This window comes from Cheilinus undulatus, linkage group 14 (assembly GCF_018320785.1).
Source record: "Cheilinus undulatus linkage group 14, ASM1832078v1, whole genome shotgun sequence".
Classification (NCBI taxonomy): domain Eukaryota; kingdom Metazoa; phylum Chordata; class Actinopteri; order Labriformes; family Labridae; genus Cheilinus; species Cheilinus undulatus.
Genome location: NC_054878.1, coordinates 37,963,798 through 37,985,198, shown reverse-complemented (window position 1 = coordinate 37,985,198; position 21,401 = coordinate 37,963,798). Strand labels below are relative to the sequence as shown.

Sequence of the window (21,401 nt, the reverse complement as noted above, 5' to 3'; positions counted from 1 at the left end):
ATCAATGTGATAGAAATGAAATCACTGGACAATTAGAAGCATGTCTACCCATCATCATCATCATCATCACCATGACAACAGCTCTATAAGAACAGAAAAACACTGGATGAGTCCTGCCCCCCACCCCGCCGGTCGAATTACAGATAAATAGGCCTACTCCTCCAAAGTAGCTGGTGCACCTATTTACACAACCATTCATTTAAATTAATATAAATAAATATTTACACACATAAATTAAGACCCTCCCACCTCGTACTCTTTAAGGAACCAGACAAACCTGTTTGACAGACACAGAACTCATCACCCAATCTTAACCACACATTTCCTCTCTTTGTGAGGACCATCAACTATATATAAAGATGGACGATACCCCTCCAGCTCATAGCTGTGCAAAAGTGAAGCCAAATTATCCACAAATGGGTGCAGACATCTTGTATTTGGAGCCAGTGGGTGTTAGACTTGTACAGTTTTATCATTCTGCCCCTTTTGCGAACTAAAACACACATTTACCGTATCCACAAGCTGTCAAAAGTCTTCAGCTTTGTGTTTCAGTCTTTAGTAGACATTCACATTTATGCACCATGAAAGTCTGGTGATGTAAGTAAGAGCAAGAGTGCACAGAAGTGATCAGCTGGTGGAACCATGGTACTGTCATCCTGCATCTGCCTCAATCGAAAGCAAACATTTAACCAATAGACGGACTAACACTGATCCCTCAGAGGCTGGAAAAGCCTACGACAGAACAGACTCTTGTGTTGGTCTTCAGCAAACATTCATCATTAAAGACAATGAATGCCTGCTAGCGTCATTTGGAGCCAGAGAATGCACAGTAAGAACTGACCGGTGAGGCCAAAATATAGCAGCTCCAATCCCACTGCTTACAAAAAACACACATCAAACTGACAAACAAACTCAGAAAAGATCCCTTGCACCAGCAAGATCTACAGCAGAACAGCTTCTTGTGTTGGTCTGAAGCAAGGTTAAAGACTGTTAATAACTGGTGACACCATTTGGCAGTTCACATTGTACAGCTCAGCAGGACAAGCTAATGTTTTGATGTCCTGCAGCTACCTCCACCAAAGACACACTTTTGACTCGCCAACAATCAGGATGAGATCTCTCAGCCTGGCAAAGTCCACACTAGAACCGCTTCTTGTGTTGGTTTGAAGTAGATATTCAGGGTTAAGGATCATGACTGATGTCATTTTGGTAGAGTCTTCACAGTAGGGATGAGCTGGATGCTCTGGCGCCACAGTAATGACTTACCAACTAACTGACAAAAAAGAGGCCAGAAAGTCTACAGCAAAACTGCATTTTGTGGTGATCTGGAGCAGAAATTCAGTTATGGACTCTGAAAGGTGAAGTCTTTTAGAGTCAGAGTCTGCATGGTTAAGACTGGCTGGTAGAGCCGTGGCATTACCATTCTAAAAACCATGAGGCTGGCTGAATCTACAGCAGGAATATTGCACTGCTGTGATGCAGACATTCATGGCTTAGGATTGTGACTGACTGGAGCCGTCAGAGCAGTGGTCAGCTTGTGGAGCTGAAGTATTGCAGTCCCTCTCACATCACAATATTTAACTGACAAAACCCCCACAAAGATCTCTTGGGCTGGCAAAGACGACAGCAGAACAGCTTCTAACGTTGATCCGACATGAGCACTTATGAACTATGAATGACTGGGGGCATCATTTAAAGCCAGTTTTCATAAAAGAGCAAAGCTGGATAATGCACTGTACTGATGTCCTGCAGCTACCTCTGCCTACAACACACTTTTAACTGACCAATAAACAAAGAAGCATCCCTTGGGATCCAGCAAAGTCTATAGCAGAACCACTTCTTGAAATTGTAGTGCACAGAGAGATCAGCTGGTGGAGCTCCAAGGTCTGCCCCTATTGCTACCCAAAATACAAAATTTTACTGGTAAACAATCTGGAAATGACCCTTCAGGATGCAGACCCCCCAACAGCCAGCACAGTCTACTCTAGAATGGCCTTTTTGTTGGTCTGAAGCCATGATTATTGACTTTGTGCTGAAGAGATTGCTTCATAGAGCTGTGACTCTGAAGTCCAACCCCTCCCACTCCTTAAATATGCATTTCACATATCTGCAAACCAGCAAAGACCCCCTCTGGCCAGCACAGTGTATGGTAGAATGGCCTCTTGTGTTGTTTAATGAATGACCGTATTTGTGCTATGTGTATCTCTTCTCACAGTTCCACTTCCACCTCAGTGCCTAGGGCTGCAGGAGACAAATTTGCCAAAAGAGCTGTCAATCATGAGGTTGCATCCTCTTTCATAGCATCAACTTACTAACTAAAAGAAAACATCCCAGAAAAATGAACAAATATAAGTCAACACGGTAAATCTAGGGGTCAACAGACTGATTTTTCAGGGCTGATACCAATTATTATCAGTTCATGAGACCTATAACCGATATTTAGAACTGATATGTATCTGTGATCCTTAGGCTTCAGCTTTATTCAGCTGTTGAGAGGAAAAAAAAGATCTGGAGGGCATGCCAGACCTTGCAGCGGAGCCAAAATAGTGCCTTTGCAATTACTTATTTTATAAATGTCAATTAAAATAAAATATAACACAGATAATTAGCCAAATACTGAGTATCAACCCAGATATTCAGTGTATCCCCATTAACTGTCCTCATCTATTTGGGTTGTAAATTTTTGGACCATGTTCCATCTGCTTACATGGAGGAGGCAGACATTATGACCCATACTGCAGCCAGGGATCACTCGAGATACTTTGGCTTCACTTTTTATGGTGCTGTCCATCTTTTTACACAGTTTATAGTGGGCACAAGCACAAGCGCACACTCACTCAGGCACACACATACACAAAGTCATTTGTCGGCTGCTCACAGAGTCTCAGTCTCACAGGATGCAGGCAGGGGGAGCGAAATGGATGTAACACAGTAACCACCATGTCCTCTGGGGAATGAAAAGAACGTAACACAGATGAAAAATCCCTCTGTGCTCTCTGACACTGGCCCACGGGTGTCTTCCTCCTCCTCCACCCTGTGTGTGGCAGGTCAGTGGCAGTGGTGTAAAGCTAGAAGTAACGCTGTAACGCCTCTTCATCCCCCCTGCCTCATTTCCTCTGCTTCTCCTCTTTGTCACCGGTCTTGTTGCCGCCGTCGCCGTGCCTGTTGTTGGTCGGGTTGTTGAGAAACATCTTGTCGAGTCCTTTGAGAGCCTCGGTGAGGTAGTTCTGGAGGGTGGTGAGCGCGGCGCAGATGGCGGGTGAGCCGAAGCCGTGCGTGATGAAGGAGAAGTGGGACAGGCAGCTCTGGATGCCAGGCTCCAGGATGGGGCTCGGCCGGGAGTTGCCCAGGGGAGTCCGGTCCTGGGCCAGCAGGTCTGTGAACTCCTTACACAGCTGTCTGCAGGGGAGGAAACACAATGAGATGTCAGGAGGGAAGTCTGCCTTGTCTCAGGGTTTTCTCAAACAGCTTTAAAACTGCTGATGGAGGAATTTTCAGCTACATTTTGGTGCATCGATAGTAAGCATTCAACCCCTCAATCTCTTTAATTTCATGTTACAAGGGCAAATGTAGAAATACACTTCTGGGGTTGATTCTAATGAACCAACACTAAATAGTCTATTACTACAAAGAGCAGGGAAAATTTAAATGCATACTAAAAGATATTTGCAAACCAAAATACTTAGAGCAATGAAAAAGTAATTGTTAAACCATTAACTAAAATTTGATGCAACCAGTTGCCTTTAATTTAATACTTTGGATCAAGCAGATGTCTGTTTTCTAGGCTGCTGTTGCTTCTTAATCACACAGTAACATCCCAAAGAAGTCTGAGAAAAGTGTAAAATGGGTAAACTTGTGTGACACCGTGAATGCCCAGCACATGTAATCTGTCTGCATGTTTTAAGTGAAAGGGTTGAATTTAAATTTTTACCACAAGATACCAAAATGCTTTAAAAGCAGTGTTAAGCTGTTTGATTTTTACCTGTTAATGAAACAAATACGCATTTCTTTAATTTCAAAGCATCTAAAATGTTATCTGCAGTCAATCTATGCCAGTCCCTATCCCTAAAGGGAGAGTAAATGGCCCAAAATCCCAGCAACAATTACAACCATATGCAGTATATATCCTGTTGAATACTTTTAAAAGCCAATCAAAATCAGCCTTCAACAACTTTATGAATAACTGTGATAGAAAACAATGTCAAGGGCCAAATATTCTGCAACTGCATTTAAATTTAACACAACCTGACCAAAGAACCACACAAGTTTACAGGCTGTTTACAGGTTTACTTTGGTAGATGTGTTTAGTCTGTCTCCTTGAAATGGATGCTCCAACTAGCTACTTATATGGCAAATCAGCCTTTGCCTATCCCAGCTTTTATGGCCCTTGTGTGTAAAGTAAGGCTAAATCTCAATACACCTCTTACCCCTTCCACTTAGCCCTAAACCTGCACTTGGGGCATGCACATCTAGAGTGTCCTGATTCTTGTTAGCTTGGGGGATACGTGGCCCTACAAAGAGGGATTTTCCAGAGGCACACTCCAAACCAGATGCCATGGGAAAGCTCCAAGCATACCATGCGAATCATCAGAAAGATGGCGACCCAAGAAATGTTCATATGTTGGTAGTTTCTTCAGGAATAAGAAATGAAAATGATGTCATCAATCTTACATAACAATCTCATGTTGTTTCTATGCATTATGGTCCTTTTGACTAGCATTAAAAAAGTGCTGGTAGTAAAAATGTCCGGGTCTGTTTACATAAATGCTATTACTGACTAGTGATGACATGTCAAGAGCTTGAAGATCCGTTCCTTTTTTAGGAGGAAGATTTCCCTACTTAACTTTATTTCAATGGGCAAGAGGGGACATGTGGTCATTAAGTGAGCCTTAATGACCACATGATTGTAAAGCCAAGTTCACAGTTAAGACATAATCTGACAGGGCATGGCTAAATAAAGCCTATTAATAACACTTAATTTCAACTACATTTTGCATGTGTCTTGGTTTAGCAATTTTATGTGAGATGGTAAACAGTAACGACTGTAATCATGCAAACTTTGCTTCGTTATGTTGGCTACCATTGGCCTCCACCTAAAACTAAATGCCCACCAATCACACTTGGCTAACTTTGCACAGTACTTTCTGTGGCATGGTGCTGCTCATATAAGGCCCTTCTTGTAGCTGTTTAGGTTATACAAAGCACACAGAAGAGCAACCCAGACCAGTGTTCTTGTTGAAGTGGGAATAAGAATATAGCAGCAACAGAGGCCCAGACTGATGTAACTCTTGCCAATGATCTTACAGCATCTAAAGAGACTGTAAAACATCCCACACCTGTTCAATGTGAGGGGAAACTAGAGCAAATACTTTGCCCTTCAGTGCTGTGAAAATTGTGTCAGGTTTTTAGATAATTGACAGGCATCTCTGGTACAGGATGAGATGTTTAACCCTGTCTTCTTATACTTAATTTCAGTGGTACTCCAAAGGAAATATTGAGGGAAACACATTTATTCACTATTTGAAATACACCATTCAAAATCAAAAAAGCTCTTAAAATTTTCCATTTAAGTCGTTGAAGAATTTTTTGGTGTATTCTAAAGACTGTCTGCAATAAAAGTGGAATGTTTTTGTCCCTATTTCAAGCCTTGTTGTTTTCCTTGTGTCAAACATTTGGGAACAGAAAGGGAAAAGTTGCATGAAGTTGATGCAATCATTAGCTTCAGTTTACCTTACCCAACTTCAAAATGGCTGTTATCAGTGTAGCCTGGAATATAATGATATCTGTAAAGAAGATTTAAAAGCCCTTCTTTTTAGGTTGAGGTTCCTCCTTAAGTGAAGCCTTTTATTTGATTTTAAATGCCTATTTTCTCAAACGCTTAAATGCTTTTTTTTAATGCTTTTGATAAATTGCCCATTTCTCTCTGAATATCAGACCCTAAACAATGAAAATCTTAAATAGAGCTGCAAGTTAGATTCACAAATTCCCTTTATCACAGAGTTAAAACACTTCACCTCAGCTATCTTATTACATAAAACATCCTCAACAATGAGCCAAACGCCATACTTAAATTGCAATGAAGTCCTGTCTTGGTACCTGGCTAGGCCCTGAACAGGCTCCAGAATGTGCAGGACTCAGCTTGGAGGGTTCTCACCTGCACAAGGCTCTGGCAGCACATCAACCACACCCTCATCCACCTTCAGTCACAGATCACATAAAAATCCTCCACCTCGCTGATAAAACTCTACATTAGGTATGCACAATATCATCAGTGAGGTATTGGTATCAACAGATACTTGACTGAAATTTGATTTTCAGTATCGGCGTATGAGAACATTTCTGCCAATGTTCACAACAGATATATCTGCTGTAAATACTGGCATATATAAGCTGTAAATATTGGAATAAAATCAGCATTCATTATTGGCCTATATCTGCTCTAAATATTGGCCTACATCGGCTGTAAATATTGGCCTGCATAGGCTGTAAATATCAGCCTATGTCAGCTGTAACTATCAGCCTACAACTGCCTTTATCGGCTGAAAATATCTGCCTGTATAGGCTGTAAATATCAGCCTACGTCAGCTGTGTATATCAGCCTATATCAGCTGTTAATATCTATATCGTCTCTAAATGTTGGCCTATATCGGCTGTCATTATTGGCCTATATGAGCTTTAAATGTTGGCCCATTTTGGCTGTAAATATTGACTTCTATCATCTGTTATTTTTGGCCTATGTAATCTGTAAATATCAGCCTATATTGGTTGTAAATATAGGCCTATACAGGCAGAAAATACTGCCCTATTTTGGCTGTAAATATTGCCCTATAGTAACTGTAAATATTGATCTATATTAGCTGTCAACATCAGCCTATATTTGCCTAAATATCGGCCTGTATTGGCTTTAAACATTGACCTATATCAGCAGTAAATAGCGGCCTATATTGGCTGTAAATAGTTGCCTATATATCGTCTGTACCACATGAACTACTTTTAAATATTAGTACTGATTTTGGTAATGGTTGAAATGAATTTGTATATGAGGGTACTAGATAGCAGCAAAAATGTAAAATGATGCATCCCTACTCTGAATGGCACTGCTCCCCATGCCTATCAGACCTCTTCTGCCCCTAGACTCTGTCCCAGAAGTTCTAGTTCTCAGACGCTGGTCTACTCTTCACCCCCCGCAACAACCTGAGGTCTTTATAGGGCAGAGCCTTCAAATATGGCAGCCCCCATTCTCTAGAATCCTGTCCCTGGTGATATCTGCAATTCTACATCCTTGGACATAAAAAAGTCACCACTTCAACTCGGCTTATAGACTTGGATGATATTTGTCTTTGTGTGTAAAGCATCTTTGAGTCCATCTTGAAAGGCGCTGTACATATCTAAGGTATTTTAATATTAGTATTATTAAAGGAAGGAAAAAGGAACTCCTCACATGAAAAGGTCAGAATGAATAATGAAATACTCAAATGTTTTTGTTTTTGTTTGTTTTTTTTTTTTTTATAATGGCGAAACCACTTAAAAAGAAAACATGTTTGACTGTGCAGGGCTTCATTAGGGCTTACAAGCAAATATTTGTGGAGTGGCCACACCCGTATATCAATAACAGCCAATAGCACACAGTCACACAAACCAGAGAAAGAGAAGCCAAATGAGAGTCTTAAACAAGGACAAATTAACAATTAAGGTGTGGAGATGTTTGTGAGCCCTGATGAAGACCTCTTAGGTCAAAATATGTTGGCTTTTTAAATGAGTTAGCCATCATAATAAGGCCTTTTAGAATTTACTTCCTCATATTCACAATTTTTATGCTTTATGTACCTGCTTTGCCCCTTTTAAGTGTGTAACATTTTCCTGTTTTCCAAGAGCACACGACACTCCTATTTTTTATCTACCTTAACCATAACCTAGCATCTTTGTTTTTGCCAACAGTAATGTTTTAACCAGTCCTTTATGCCTCAAACATTAAGTAAAAGTAACATAGGAACTGTACAGTTTTCGGCCTCCTTATTAGAGATGGATATTAAACTGTTAAAAATGTAAATAATTACAAATGATCTTCATATTTCACAGCAGATTTAAAGTAGAAAATGCACTGAGAATAGAAAATCTCTTCTTCACCTCGCTGTCCTTGTTAAATTTCAGTAAATCATCTCCTGGTTTTAGGCCCATATTTTATATTCAAGAGACCCCGCTCTCCCTCTCTCCTCCTCTCCCTCTCTCTTAGATTTGCACACCCCACACACACTCACACACACCCCGTCAGCGGCCTAAGGGCAGAGCTGCAGCAAATGAGTGACAGGCTGTGCGGGCCGAGCCCAGCTGGGGTTAGGGGAGTAGAGAGGAGAAGCCGCGTCCCCGGGCTATACTGGCGGCCCTCGCTGTTGTTTTCTGACGACTTGAAACACTTCACTGCTAAATAATGAATTTCTAACAGGCAGCACCGACACACAGTATTGGAACAGGTTTGAATCTGAGCATCAAACATCCACCACCGAACACACCATACATACTGACTACATCAGGATGCACACACACACATAGACACACACAGATAGGCAGATGGTTTATGCAGTGCAGGCCAGCAGAAAGCACTATTTATGCAAGCTAAAAATACAAGCTTCCTGAAGGGATGGATGGTGTTGCAGCTCTTCATGCAACCTTTTTCGCCCAGAAAACCACAGTCAGGGGAAAAATGGACACAGAATGGAACCACTCATAAATAAGGAGTTTTTTTCTTCAAGATGAGGTAAAAATAGGCAAAAATCTTAAGTATTGCTGGTGTTTTTGCCTCATTTTTAAATCTACAACAGCTCAGCAGGACACTGGCGTCAGATAAAAAAGGACTGCAAAGAGAGATCCTATTTCATTAGACATCATTAAATACATTTTACTTCTTCATTGGTAGATTTATTTACTGATTACATATTTAGGCCTTACTTTTGCTTATGTCTTTCATCAAGATGTTTTTTTTTTTTCAGAACCTATGCAATGAATTTGGTGTATTTTAAGGGTAGTGGGATATTTCTGTAAAATCATGATAGATACACAAGCTAAGCTTAATTTTTTGTGCAGTGTTTGTATACTTTTCTTAGTTTCTGAAGATTGTAAGATAATTTCGTGGTCCAATTTCCAACCTTTTTGCTTGTAAAATCCTCATTTAAAAAAATAAATAGGTTCATAAAACAAATGTTAATAAATTTGTAGAATGCTTGTTTTGGTTTAGGTTAAAACTAGATGAAAGCTACATATTAATAATATTAATGATAGTCAATACACATTTTAATCCAGATCACCACTGCTTCCTTGTTTTTCTTGGAGAAATCTAAATGTCCAAGCTAATTTGAGAAATTTTTATTCATTTTCAACCTTTTGTGTGTGTATAAAATCATCATTAAGTAGAAGAAACTGACATGCAAATGACAATCCAAAATGAGAATAATGCCTTTCTGTTCAAAGATAGGCAAAAAAAATTCTCCTTTCATCCTCAAGTTAATTTGACATTATTAAAACCACATCATAATCTACTACTGTTTTTCAAAAACACATCATTCAGGGGTATAAAGCACATAAATAAGGCCAAACTCAGATGTGCACAATGCTTCCTTCTAAAACTTCAAATACTGCAGAAATCAAGCTGATATTAAATCCACTCTTTAGGCCTATTTTTTGGTGATAAAGCAAATTAAAGAATCATTCATTCAATCATGCTGGAGCCAAAGCTGCAGTATACATGAACACAATAAGATGCAATGTGATTTTACTGCACATCGTATTGTCATGTAAGGTTTGTTTGCAGTATCAGTGGACGATGTGCAATATATAGAGTGTGTGGGAATGTGTAACATAGTGTTTTATGTTTTTCAATGTTTATTCTATGTATCTACTATATATATATATAATATATATATATATATATATATATATAATCTTTTTGCCAACAAAGGCAGAAGTCTGATTTCAGTTTTCATTACTTGTGCAACTGCAATGGCAATAAAAGGTCCTCATTCTGTCTTTTTTTTATTTTTACAGAAAACATCATTCAGAATGCAAAAAGAACATATTAAACTATAGGTAATTAGTGAAATACTTATTCAGTTAAAACAGGCTAAAATCAAATCTTGTCCTCACATTACAACCACATTTTTACACCCACATCACCTCTGCTGCCCTTGTTTCCTTCAAAAAAGCGAAATCTCTTGGCTGCTAAAACTAATCTGACGATTCTGGTTTGATTTTACATGCTTTCATCCTAAAATCTGATCATTCAAAGACATAAATGGATGAAAAAATCCAGTTAAATAGGCAGAATGCTTGTTGAGTTTAAGGTGATTATAGTCTAAATCTAAAGTTACTCTGGCATTTAATCTACCTCTTGAAACCCAGGTATTTCCTGTAGATATCTACATATCTTGGTTGCTTAAGCTGTTTAAGATCTTTGGGGTTTTTTTCTTAGTCCCTTTTTCCCTATGTAATCATTTCCAGAGGGGAAATGGTCATGAAACATGAAACTATCTATAATTTTAGAGGGATTTTGATTACAATTTTTGATTCATCCTCAAACTTGTTTGACATGTTGAGCTCAATCACCTCTACTACCCCAGTTTCCTTAAACAATTCTACATGTTTTGGTCAGCATAGTTGATCAGATGTTTCTGGGTTAACATCCAACACTTTTGTCTAAATAAAATCTTAATTTAGGAGAATAAATTGACATAGAAAATGACTACTCTAAAATTGACAGGGTACTTCTTTAAGTTATAGGAATATAGGTCAAATATCTAATGTTATTCTGATATTTAATCCATATTTTAATCCCATTGCCATTGCACAGCTTCCATATTTTCCTTTAAAACATTTACTTTTCTCATTTGCTAAAGGTATTAGTTTATATTTGATTCAGTTCAAACCTTTTTTAAGAAGAAAATCATCTCTCAGAAGATGAAAAGGACATGAATTAGACCTACTCAATAACTGTTGGGATGCTTATTTCTCTCAAGTTAAAAAATAGGCAAAAATCTAAAGTAATTCTTTTATTCAATCTGCATTTGAAAACCCACACCTCCTCTGCTCGCCCGGTTTCCTTAAAGAAATCTACATTTCTCGGCTGCTAAAGCTAATCACACTATCCTAGATTCGATTCCACAGTTTAACGGCCATAAAAATGGATTAATGAAACCAACTTTATGAGGAGTCAAATGTAAAACGGATCGCTTTTAAGACCTGAAGCAGAGGTCAAACATACATTGGCCACCTCAAAGCTCATGTTTTATAATGTCTGAGAGCTGTATAAGGCACATACGGTTCATTTACACACCAGCTAAAGGTTATCCTGTGCAATGAAGTGCTTGTAAAGATGCAAAGTTGTGCAGTTGCATACAAAGTGATGAGATTTCATTGCAAATCTTTTGCTGAAGTTTAAATCTAATCACAGCCAGAAGATGACAATGAACGTCTGCTCCTTTGATTCAACAGACATAAAAAATACTCTGCACTTTAAGTTTGTTTTTACAAGTATTTAAATGAATTTGACTGCCTCTTTCTTCATTATGAACATTTTTCAACTAGCTCTTTCATTACAGGTCAGTTTCATATTGAGTTTGATGTGTTTCATTAAGAAAATCTCACTACCTTTTATAAATGTCAATGCATGTTCTCTGTATGCACTAAGAGGGCTGGCTGTAATATAGAGAGGAGGATATGGGAGGTTTGCACCCTCAGGGGGAGGCCCTGAGAGGGGCCACAAAGGCCCGAGGAAAATTGGGCAGGGTTTAATTTCATTGTAATTCCTCTCATCATACACTTTAGTTAAAAGATTGCCCTTTTCAAGTCATGTGTTTCACAGTTTTGATATTCAAATGATCAGCAGCTAAAAGCTCCAAACCTGGACGATAAAGCATGGCAAATTTAGGATGTGTAGAGTCAGGAGTGTGATACTTTTGGGGGGTTTAAACACGCTATAATAGGATAATATCATATGTATTTGGAAATCACTTTTGTGTTGTACAGTTGTTTTAGTTTCTTTGTTTTTTTTCCCTCTTATTTCACTGGCAGAAAAAGGTGTCCCCAAGCTTTCTGGGCCCCTCCACGACAGCCTCAGTCAACCCTGTGATATTGTGATATATTACACAAGTGACCCCTTAAAAACCTTAGAATAAGGTCATCAGATATCCATTCCTTAATCATTTTCAGCCCCACACATTTTAAAAGGATATTAATTTAAGCTAGCATTAAAAGTTACCAGCGCTTATAAAAAATCTAACTCTTAAGAAAGGTGTGTAAGGGACGTTAAGGTCCTTCAAAAGACAAAGCACTGAAACACTAAAAATGTATCTGAGCAATGCAGATAGCTTGAAGGCATTTGCCTGCATTTTGTTAACTTACAAAACAAGAAATTACTCAATACTGGGTGCATTAGACTTCTATTTTTGCCATGCAATCAAAATATATTGTTTGTTAGTTGTGTTAAAGTTTAACATTGTGGTATTGTGACTACCTAAAATACCTATAATGTTGTGTTACACCCTTAAAACCTTTGTTGCAGTTTAAACCAAACAGTAATTATGACTTTAACCATATATTTTGCAACTTTTTGGTATTTGAATTAAGGCTGTGCAATATTAGATTTTGGCTGAAATCTGATATGCAGATATTTCAAAATAAATTTTAGCCGACACCGATATCAATACCGATATTTACATGTAGTTCAGACTTAAAACTTCAGTCTGTAAACACACCATTTAAAGTTTGAGGATGAATAATTTAACAAATTTCAGTCCTTAAAACACAGTTTCCAGTGTAAGGAGCAATACTGAATTAAAAAAAATGACTTAAGCAGACAAAGGCCTGTCAGTCTAAACCCCACTAATTTATCTACAGCTGGTATAGGCAGATTTTTATAGCCATAATATTGTTTCTAAATATCAGCCATACATTTTTACATCTGCTGATGCTGATCTCATGTTGATAAAATCGTGCATTCCTAATTTGAATCCCTCTTAAGGATCTAATAAGTTTTTTTTTAGATATTTTTGTTTGTTTCATGTGTGAGGAACTGTATTAATTTATCATGTCTGGTTTGATTTATCATGAGAATTATGCCTTGGAGAGACACAAATCCAAACAAACCCTGCATATTTATTTCAGAGCTCCTTCCTCTATGTAGGCCTCGAGTAGTCACCCATTCTCACTCTCACTGCAATGCCCATTGCTCCAAACCTGGTCTATAAAACTAGTCAAATAGGGATTTTGAAATGCATAAATCTGTTCCTGATGGAGTTTTAGAAACATCATAGGACGTCCTGTGTATTGGGATATCTTCAGACTTTTATTTTGTGATGTTTCTACTTATTTTCCCATCATAACAATTCCTTTTACTTGCTATGATACATCATAGCTGTTACATTCCTTATTTCCATGTTGCCCTGCTCTGTCTAAATGTGTTTAAATACTCTAATTCCTCATATTCAACAGCTCTTCTGTTGTGCTATAATCGTATTGCCAGTATATAGGCTATACTACACAGCAGACATGTATTATATCGCCTCTATGTGACAGACTCTATAAAGACTATGGAGGAACAGAATCTAATCAAACGCTCCATCACACTCACTTTGTCGCCAGCAGCATGTTTTTCCGCGTGTGCAGCTCGTTGGGGTCCGCGTGCTGCCGGTTCAGGTACTCGCTCACGGCTTTGGTGGGGAACTCCGTCTCGCAGATGTAACCGAAATCCCGGGCCAAGTGGACCGCTTCACCTGAGGGGGAGGTGGAGAGGTGGTGTCAAGAGGATTTGAATATATTACAAGTGAAGAATCCTTTTTAGAGAGCGTTGAAGTGACTCAATATCGGACATGTAGACGAATTTTAATCAAATATAGAAATTATTTGACCTCCCGGTTGTTTAAAATTCACCCTGGTTTCTTTGAGAAACATTAATCAACGTCTTCTGTCAGCGTGAGGCTTTGAATAAGGCCCTTATTTTCATGTCTATGCATTGACATCCCTCCGCTGTCCTCTTCTTGGGTGTTGTAAAAACGTTCAAAATCTATCTGTTTCTTCTTCTTTTGATTTTATCTGCCAAACTAACATATACACCAATCAACGTTTTAGTTTTAACAGCAACACTGCTCCACCAAAGTTAGCTAACGGGCTAATTTTCCGCCATATTTATCAATCACAAGCTAGTCCCTGACGTCATAAAAACCGTTGAGCTACTATTAAACGACAAAATACAGAAGAAATCATAGAGTATCAGAAGTTAATGAAAATACTGGGCATGTTGGTTTAAGAATGCAGACTTAGTTTTATCTAAGCTAAAGGTGTTTAAAAAAAATAACCTCCTAACAGTGAAGAAAAAAACATAAAGGGCATCTTTTCGTTTGAGAAGTGGATCTATTTCATTTCGCCTTTTGTTGGCAGAGCACTATGTCGCGCCGAATAACACCAAAAACTACGAAAAGGTGACGTAATTGCCCTTTTCTGATAGGAAAATCAAAGAATCACTAAATATTGGCCATTGGAACTTTATTTTAAAATAAAAAGATTACATTTTCTTTGAAATACACACCGGGCTTCCTGTGTCCTCAATGGCCTGCCAAATATAGCCAATATGAATATTTTAGGCAATAAATCGATCTTTGACAAGCATAAAAAGCTAACTTTTAGTCCCTTAAAGGTGTTTCTAGGCCTCAAGAGCATTTATCTACTAGATAATTGTTAAATTTAGACAATGTCTCTTTCTTTCCTTCAGTTAACAATACTAGATATACCCTAAATATTGTCCTGGCATTATATTTTGAAGCTCTTTAATGAAAACAAGCCAATTCTTTTTTAATATCTGAGGAGTAAAGGCCTTTAAACCAGATTTAGGTGGTGTAACATGCTAGACTTTAAGTCGCTTTGTAAAAAAAGATAAACCCATCTTTTAATTTCTCAAGTCCTTTGCAGAAATTTTGTTTTAAAAGTCTAAATCTGCCGTTTTTATCGGCGTGTAGGCTAAGGATGGACTCAGTCACCTTCTACTAATGACGTGAGTAACGTGACGTTGGCAGCCTTGCGTCTTCCAGCAGGTAAATTCAGCCCAATTTTCTCCAGCTTTTCTCGCAGACATTTTCCTCCGTTTTTAGACTTTGCTCTGTAAAAACAAAGAGATCAAATGAATATGGTGCGGATATTTTTGACTCAGTAACATTATAACCCCCACTATCACATAGCTTCAGTTCAGCCTAATAAATGACCAATATTCACTGCAGCAAAGTTTGGAAACTTTATTCAACACAAGTCCTCATCTTATGCTCCACTTTGTCTCCAGAGGTTTGTTTAATGTTAAGTAGACTCTGGGCTGTAAATGGCACAGATACTGAGACTTTGCAGCTCAGGCTTTAATTAACATCCACCCCTGAATATTAAACGAGCCACTAGCTTTTTTCACAGTTCATCCTGCGCGTCAACATTCATGCTCTGAGGCTGCAGTCGTACCTTCTCAACACGCCCCCCAACAGGGAGGCGTTGAGGCACTCGGGCGGGGACAGTCTCCTCTGCACCTCCCCTACGGTCACTTTGTACTTGGAGGTGGAGCTGAGCAGGGACAGGCGGCCAGGTACCGAGCAGAACACCTCGTTAATGTTCACGGTGACTCCACCGATCAGGCCGTCCTTCCCGAGCATCAGGGAGCCCATGTTCTTGGGTGGCATGGGCACTGTAAGAGGCAGAATATGTATTACACGATGTTTTTAATCTTAATTTGGCGTCTTTTTCCTCTTCTGTGAAACTATATCAGTGAATAGTGAGACCTCGCGCGCTCAGAGGGCGGCCCTGGCCTTAATGAAGCCCCCACGCGCTGGGCATTTGCTGTTATTTAATGTCGCGCGACATTCTCATTACAATATTATCGATTGTTGATTGGCTCGCGCTCTTAAATCGCATTAACCACCTCCCTGTCTTTTCTCCACGGCCGGTTTAACTCACACCAGCCAGCACTGGATGCTCCTTCATCCCGCGTGTTAATGCTCGCGCTAATGGCGTTAAAAAAGGGAAGAAGCATGCATGCGTAGGGGCCAGTGTGAGGGGGTTTTTGATGGCTCCACGGGGGATAATACCGCAGATTAGCTCTAAACGAGCTCACGAGATCTCCGTGAGCGGTGCCATTTATTACATCAGCGGCTTAAATGCCCCGCGGGGAGCTCAGTCACTCAACATCCCGTAACTAAATCAGCGCACATCATCAGAGCAGCAGCCCTGTCAGCGACAAACTGCCTGCCAGTCAATACCCCGGGATCGTTAACCCACCTTTCAACTTAGCGTCCTTACCGCCAAAATACACATTTGACTGCCGGAAACGTGGGGATATGACACTCCTGGTCCACCTTACATGTTAGATTTACTTTTAAAAGTGACGCTGTGGTTCTGATTACCGGAAATAACCAAATTCTGTAGCATTTATTTCAAAATTAAATCGTTTATCATCAAAGGAAGTAACCATTTAAACAACAAAATATGAAGGGTTTCGAATAGGATTGACGTATAAAATACCTAACGAGTTAAATTTGATATTTTGACAATATCGAGACATTATTTATCCCAAAGTTAAATTAATATTTATATTTAAAAAGACGCCCAGAACAAAAACTGCCATTAAAAGGTGTGTAAATGAGTACGTTCCTACCTTTCTTTATGACTGACTGGTCCAGGATGTTCGTTCCATTGGTGTCTTCAAGTGTCTGCTAAAACAAAATAATTATTATTAAATATTCATTTTCAGCTTCCAGAAAGATCCATTCTGAAAATTCTAACAAAAAGACTTCACTCAGGATTTATTTTGAAAGTCATCAAATAAGTTGTTTATTTCCACAGAGCAAACAAATGTGGCTCATAATGACTAATGCTTTTATTCCTAACACTGAGCCTCATTCATCAATCTCATTCATCATCCTGCAAGATAAATTCCCTCTTAAACAGACCTCATGTCGCCATAATTGCTGCACGCTCCGTGCAAAACAGGAAAACAAAGAATTTGTTGAAACAAATTTATGTGGGGTTAATAAATGCATGACACAAATATACGGAGAGCCAGGAAGGAGAATCTATTGTGGAGGTTAAATGGCAAACAATTCGTGATGGTGCAGCCCTGAGGGGCGAATGAGGAGGAGATGAAATCCTACACACATGAATATCAAGTCTTTGCTAGACTGCTTGTATATTTTGCACCTTGGCAAAAACTGATGCACACGAAAATCTACACAAAGACAAATAACAGCTTTAAAATTCAATGAATTTAAAGACAACAAAAGTAAGAGCAGGGATAAAATGGGATGCAGAATAGGTTAGGATTAAAACACAAGAGAACATTTTTCCAGATATAAATCAATGAAACATCCTGAACTTTCTCCTTTAAATGTTTTATAATGTTTTTGGCCTTGAAGTGATTTGAATTGAAAGCTCATGTATGCCCTGTATTTTCTCACATATCAGCATCTTGTCATAAAAAAGGAGAGGATTCAGGTCTGCAGACAGGATTGTGTTTAGCTTTGGGCTACAGCTGCAGTGAGAGTCCAGCCCTGAGGGATCTGCTCTGAGTTCACTGACCTTTACTCTGAAGGAGACAATGAAGACGACTGTCAACAATTACCAATCCTGATTTTTTTATGAATAAAATTCAGATTTATGTTTATATTTCATTTGATTAATGAAATGTATTACATGGAGGAAAAGCAACAAAAATAATCCATGCCTAAAGTATTAGGCATGTTCACTGTAGTTAAGTGTTTCAGGCAACTTTAAAGGTATGTTTCTGATATCATTATCAAAGTTTACGCCAAAAAGTACACATGAGTATTCTCTTTTTTGATCCAACTTTTATTTTTAGAATTTAGAAATCCAATATTCTTAAAATGCAAGTAATAGTTAAAAAAGCAGCCAACCAATCAAAAAACAAATAAAAAATAAAATGATAAAAAAAAAATAAAGCAACCAAACAATCAACAAAACTAACAAAAAATAAAAGTCCAAAAATTAATAAAAAAAAAAAGAAAAGAAAAGAAAAGAAAAAATTAGGAAAAAAATGAAAATACTATATCAAAATGTCTAAAAAGAAAGAAAGGAAAAACTTTTATTTTGAAAATATCTGTGATTAATTTATTAATCATTAACGTCATCCCTTGCACTCGTGCCATCTTTGGCTCACCTGTACATCCTCCATCCCGTGCAGCCCGTGCAGTAGTCCGTCCCCCATCCCGGGCTCCAGTCCCGGGTGAGCGGAGTGCAGCAGCACATCAGGCCGCCTCACGCCTCCGTAGTCCCGCCGTGGGTCCAGCCCGGACAGCTGCGGCAGCGACGCCCGGGGCTGAGCCAGCAGACCGGAGCTCTCCATTCGATCTCCGGTCACATCCTGCCGCTGCCGAGCCCCCCACGCGCCCTGCTGGCTCTGGTGTAGGGAGTTGAGGGAGTACGGGTCGCTCACGTGGGAGTACGGGTCCTGGCTCTGGTAGTGCGCGAGCGGCTGGTACGGCGGCGGGAAGTACGGAGGCTGGAAGTCCGAGGTGGGCGCGTGAGACAGCGGCGGCGCGCTGGAGTAGGGTCCCGCGTGCGACACTGAGCCCAGCTGGGACAGGCGCGAGCTGTGGCTCGAGACACCGTCATGCCGGTCCTTGAGGAGGAGGAAAAGAACGAAATTTAAATAATGTCGCACACAAGAGGCATTTTAAATAAATGTAGGCCTGAATTAAGAGGATTTAGCCCCTGGTGATGTAGCCAAACTGGCTCTGAATGAAGCCTGGAGGAAAAATAGCAGCCTGATTTAAAATGGCTCAAACTTCCTAACACCGATGGTATGTGGAGGAAAACTCACCGCAGTGGAGTAGGAGTGAACTAACATGTGTAAACCGTCTGCAGCTGTCACGAGCAGGCTAAGGTTAAAACAGCAGGCTAGTAAAGAGCGTCTTAGCCCGGGATAACCAAACTCATTCCAGGTTAAAAGCAGTATCTTCAGGTCTAAAGCTCCATACAGGACCTTCCTCCGCCCGGAGCTGCCTCCTCTCTGACTGTGAGCACCGAGCTCCCGCCTCTACCCCCGGTACTCGGTGTAATTGTTATTCATGACTGAGACTTACAGGAATATTAATGTGCGCGAGGCAGGGGGACTGGGCGACACACGGAGCGTGAAGCCTCTCGCGCAACCGTGAGTGACGTTTAAATTCCGTGGAGAGCCGAAACGAGGCGCGAGCAGCAGGAGATAGAAAAGAGAGTCTCTCTCTCGAAACAGGGTGACGAGACCCGTGAGGAATTCCCCCCATCACGAAAATACACACTTTGGGGTCTTTTTATGAGCTGAATCTGACACAGGAAGCCTACATTTTGTTGCCTTTGGAGACGCTTTGGCGCGAGAAGGCTTTGACGTCATAAAAACCAATATAAGTCAAGTTTGTGGGCAACAATACCAACAGGAGTTTGGCTCAAAAATGGCACTTTTTAGCTACAAAACCAGGGTTAAAGTTATGCTCACAGGGGGCTGGGGAATATGGAACAAAAGCATATTGCAATATTTTTCATTTGAATGGCTGTACATGGTATTTTTCTGTAAAATAGCACATTTAAAGTCTAACTACACATTATCAACAACCAGCTGAACAATAATAACACATGAAATAGCATAAATATCAACTTCCTGTTTGTAAAAATAATGAAAAGGCTCTTTAATAGCAACAAGATTATTATTTAACATTTAGCCTTAACAATTGGACTGGATTATCCTGTGGTCAGTAGCTTCACACTGTTAGCTTTTCTTGCTCTAAACAATATTTTCAGCATTTTCCTTTTTTTCTGGGCATTAGGCCTGGTATCTCTTTTTATTTAAAATCAATGTCAAGATAAATTATTTTAACAATTAAGAAAACATTGTCTTGCTCTATATCTCTCTTAAAGCGTAGCTACTGGTAGGCTAATGCCTTAAAAAACTCGATATATTGCCCAGCCCTACTTCAAAGCAGATAGAACCAGTCTCGCGCCACTTCAGAAAGAAAAAGGTTCAACATAAATCTGAACAAAAGCTCACCTTTCTATACATTTTCGGACATTTTACACCAGCCTCCGCTAGCCAAAAGCGCACCCCTTTTAAAATAAAAGGTGCCCGTTGTGCTGCAGCTGCCTTTTATTAGCCCAGCTACACGCTCGAGACACTGTCCAGGGCGCACGCGGGGGGCTCGTGTGAACGGGTGTCACGAGTCAAAAGAAGCGATTAAACTTTATATTGTTACCCTCTTTGCCCTCTTGCTTGACTTGTTTAACAACATCACACAGCCTCCCCTCCCCTCGCGCCGTGGGAGAAAAGCCATGTGCGGCACGAGACAAGGGGTTTCCCACCGGGCTGAGCCGAGGGGCCTCGCGAGCTGCCCTTTATTTTACCCCCTTCAGTATGCTTTGTGCTGGAGCCCATTCAGCGCGAGCAGGACTTCGCCCCCGCGCGCGGCGGTATTTCTCCCCTTCGTCTTAGCCCGTTTTTAAAAATTATTGTTCTGGGATGAAAGCCAAATGATTTACATACTCTGACATGCATCTTCATCCTCTGACCCAGCGGTTCTCTCTTATTTTATTTTACTGTATGATTGAAAATATTAAATTGTCAGTATATATATTTTTAAAACACATGCTGTTATTCATCAGTATTGTATCTTATCTTTTTCCATTATAAGAGATGGAATTATTTAAATAGCTTTGACTTTGAACATAAATTTGCTCATAAAAAAGCATGTTTCCAAAGCCTATTTGAATATGTTACAAATGCAGAAAAATATATATCCAGTTTACAATATTTTATTTCAATTTTCCCAACATTAAAAAAGTAAATCAACCTGCACCTTTAAAGTAAACACAAAATATAAAACACTGGAGCACAAATGAGCAACCTTTCACTCTAAGGAAAAAAATAAGGCTTTAATATTTTCTTGAATTAATATAAACATTATCACAAATTAACAGGCCCAGAAGCCTCCTGCACAAACACCTAATGTATTATAACAATGACTAACAATGCATTTTACCTTAGATTAGACTACAGATAGATAAAAAACATGTACTCTGCCCTCCTCTTTAACAGACACACAGATGGACGAGAACGTTACCTCATAAATATCTTCATACTTGACATTCTCAACTAGTTTCCACAGCATGGTCGCGTCTCCAGTGTCGGTAAACCGAATGCAGCCAAGTGAGGAAGAGATGTCTCATCTCCCTCTCTCTCTCTCTCTCTCCCTCCTCTCTCTCTCTCTCTCTCTCCGCCCTCTGTAGAGTCAAGCAGGCAGGCTTTGTGAATGGGGAACTCCTGCAAAGACTTCACTACAGCTTCCATGTATATGTAAGCAGGAGGAACAACAAGCAAATGAAAACAAAGCAAAAATAAAACA

The 21,401-nt window shown here is 39.6% G+C and overlaps 1 protein-coding gene across 3 annotated transcripts; it reads right to left on the bottom strand.

Moving 5' to 3' along the window:
- Window positions 1-2,570: 2,570 nt before the first annotated feature.
- tfap2b (transcription factor AP-2 beta) lies at window positions 2,571-21,167 on the bottom strand. Of its 3 annotated transcripts, none has more exons than XM_041805493.1 (7): window positions 21,120-21,167; window positions 18,188-18,649; window positions 16,669-16,724; window positions 15,484-15,714; window positions 15,021-15,139; window positions 13,619-13,760; window positions 2,571-3,399 (listed from the first exon to the last, which is right to left on the bottom strand). In XM_041805493.1, exons 1-7 carry the CDS (start codon window positions 21,165-21,167, stop codon window positions 3,108-3,110), a joined length of 1,350 nt encoding a protein of 449 aa, XP_041661427.1. In that variant the 3' UTR covers window positions 2,571-3,107. The 3 variants fall into 3 exon arrangements, with proteins under 3 accessions (XP_041661427.1, XP_041661428.1, XP_041661426.1); XM_041805494.1 differs by lacking the exon at window positions 21,120-21,167 and adding an exon at window positions 18,851-18,959; XM_041805492.1 differs by lacking the exon at window positions 21,120-21,167 and adding an exon at window positions 18,851-18,959 and having other exon boundaries at window positions 15,484-15,703; window positions 16,670-16,724.
- Window positions 21,168-21,401: the final 234 nt, after the last annotated feature.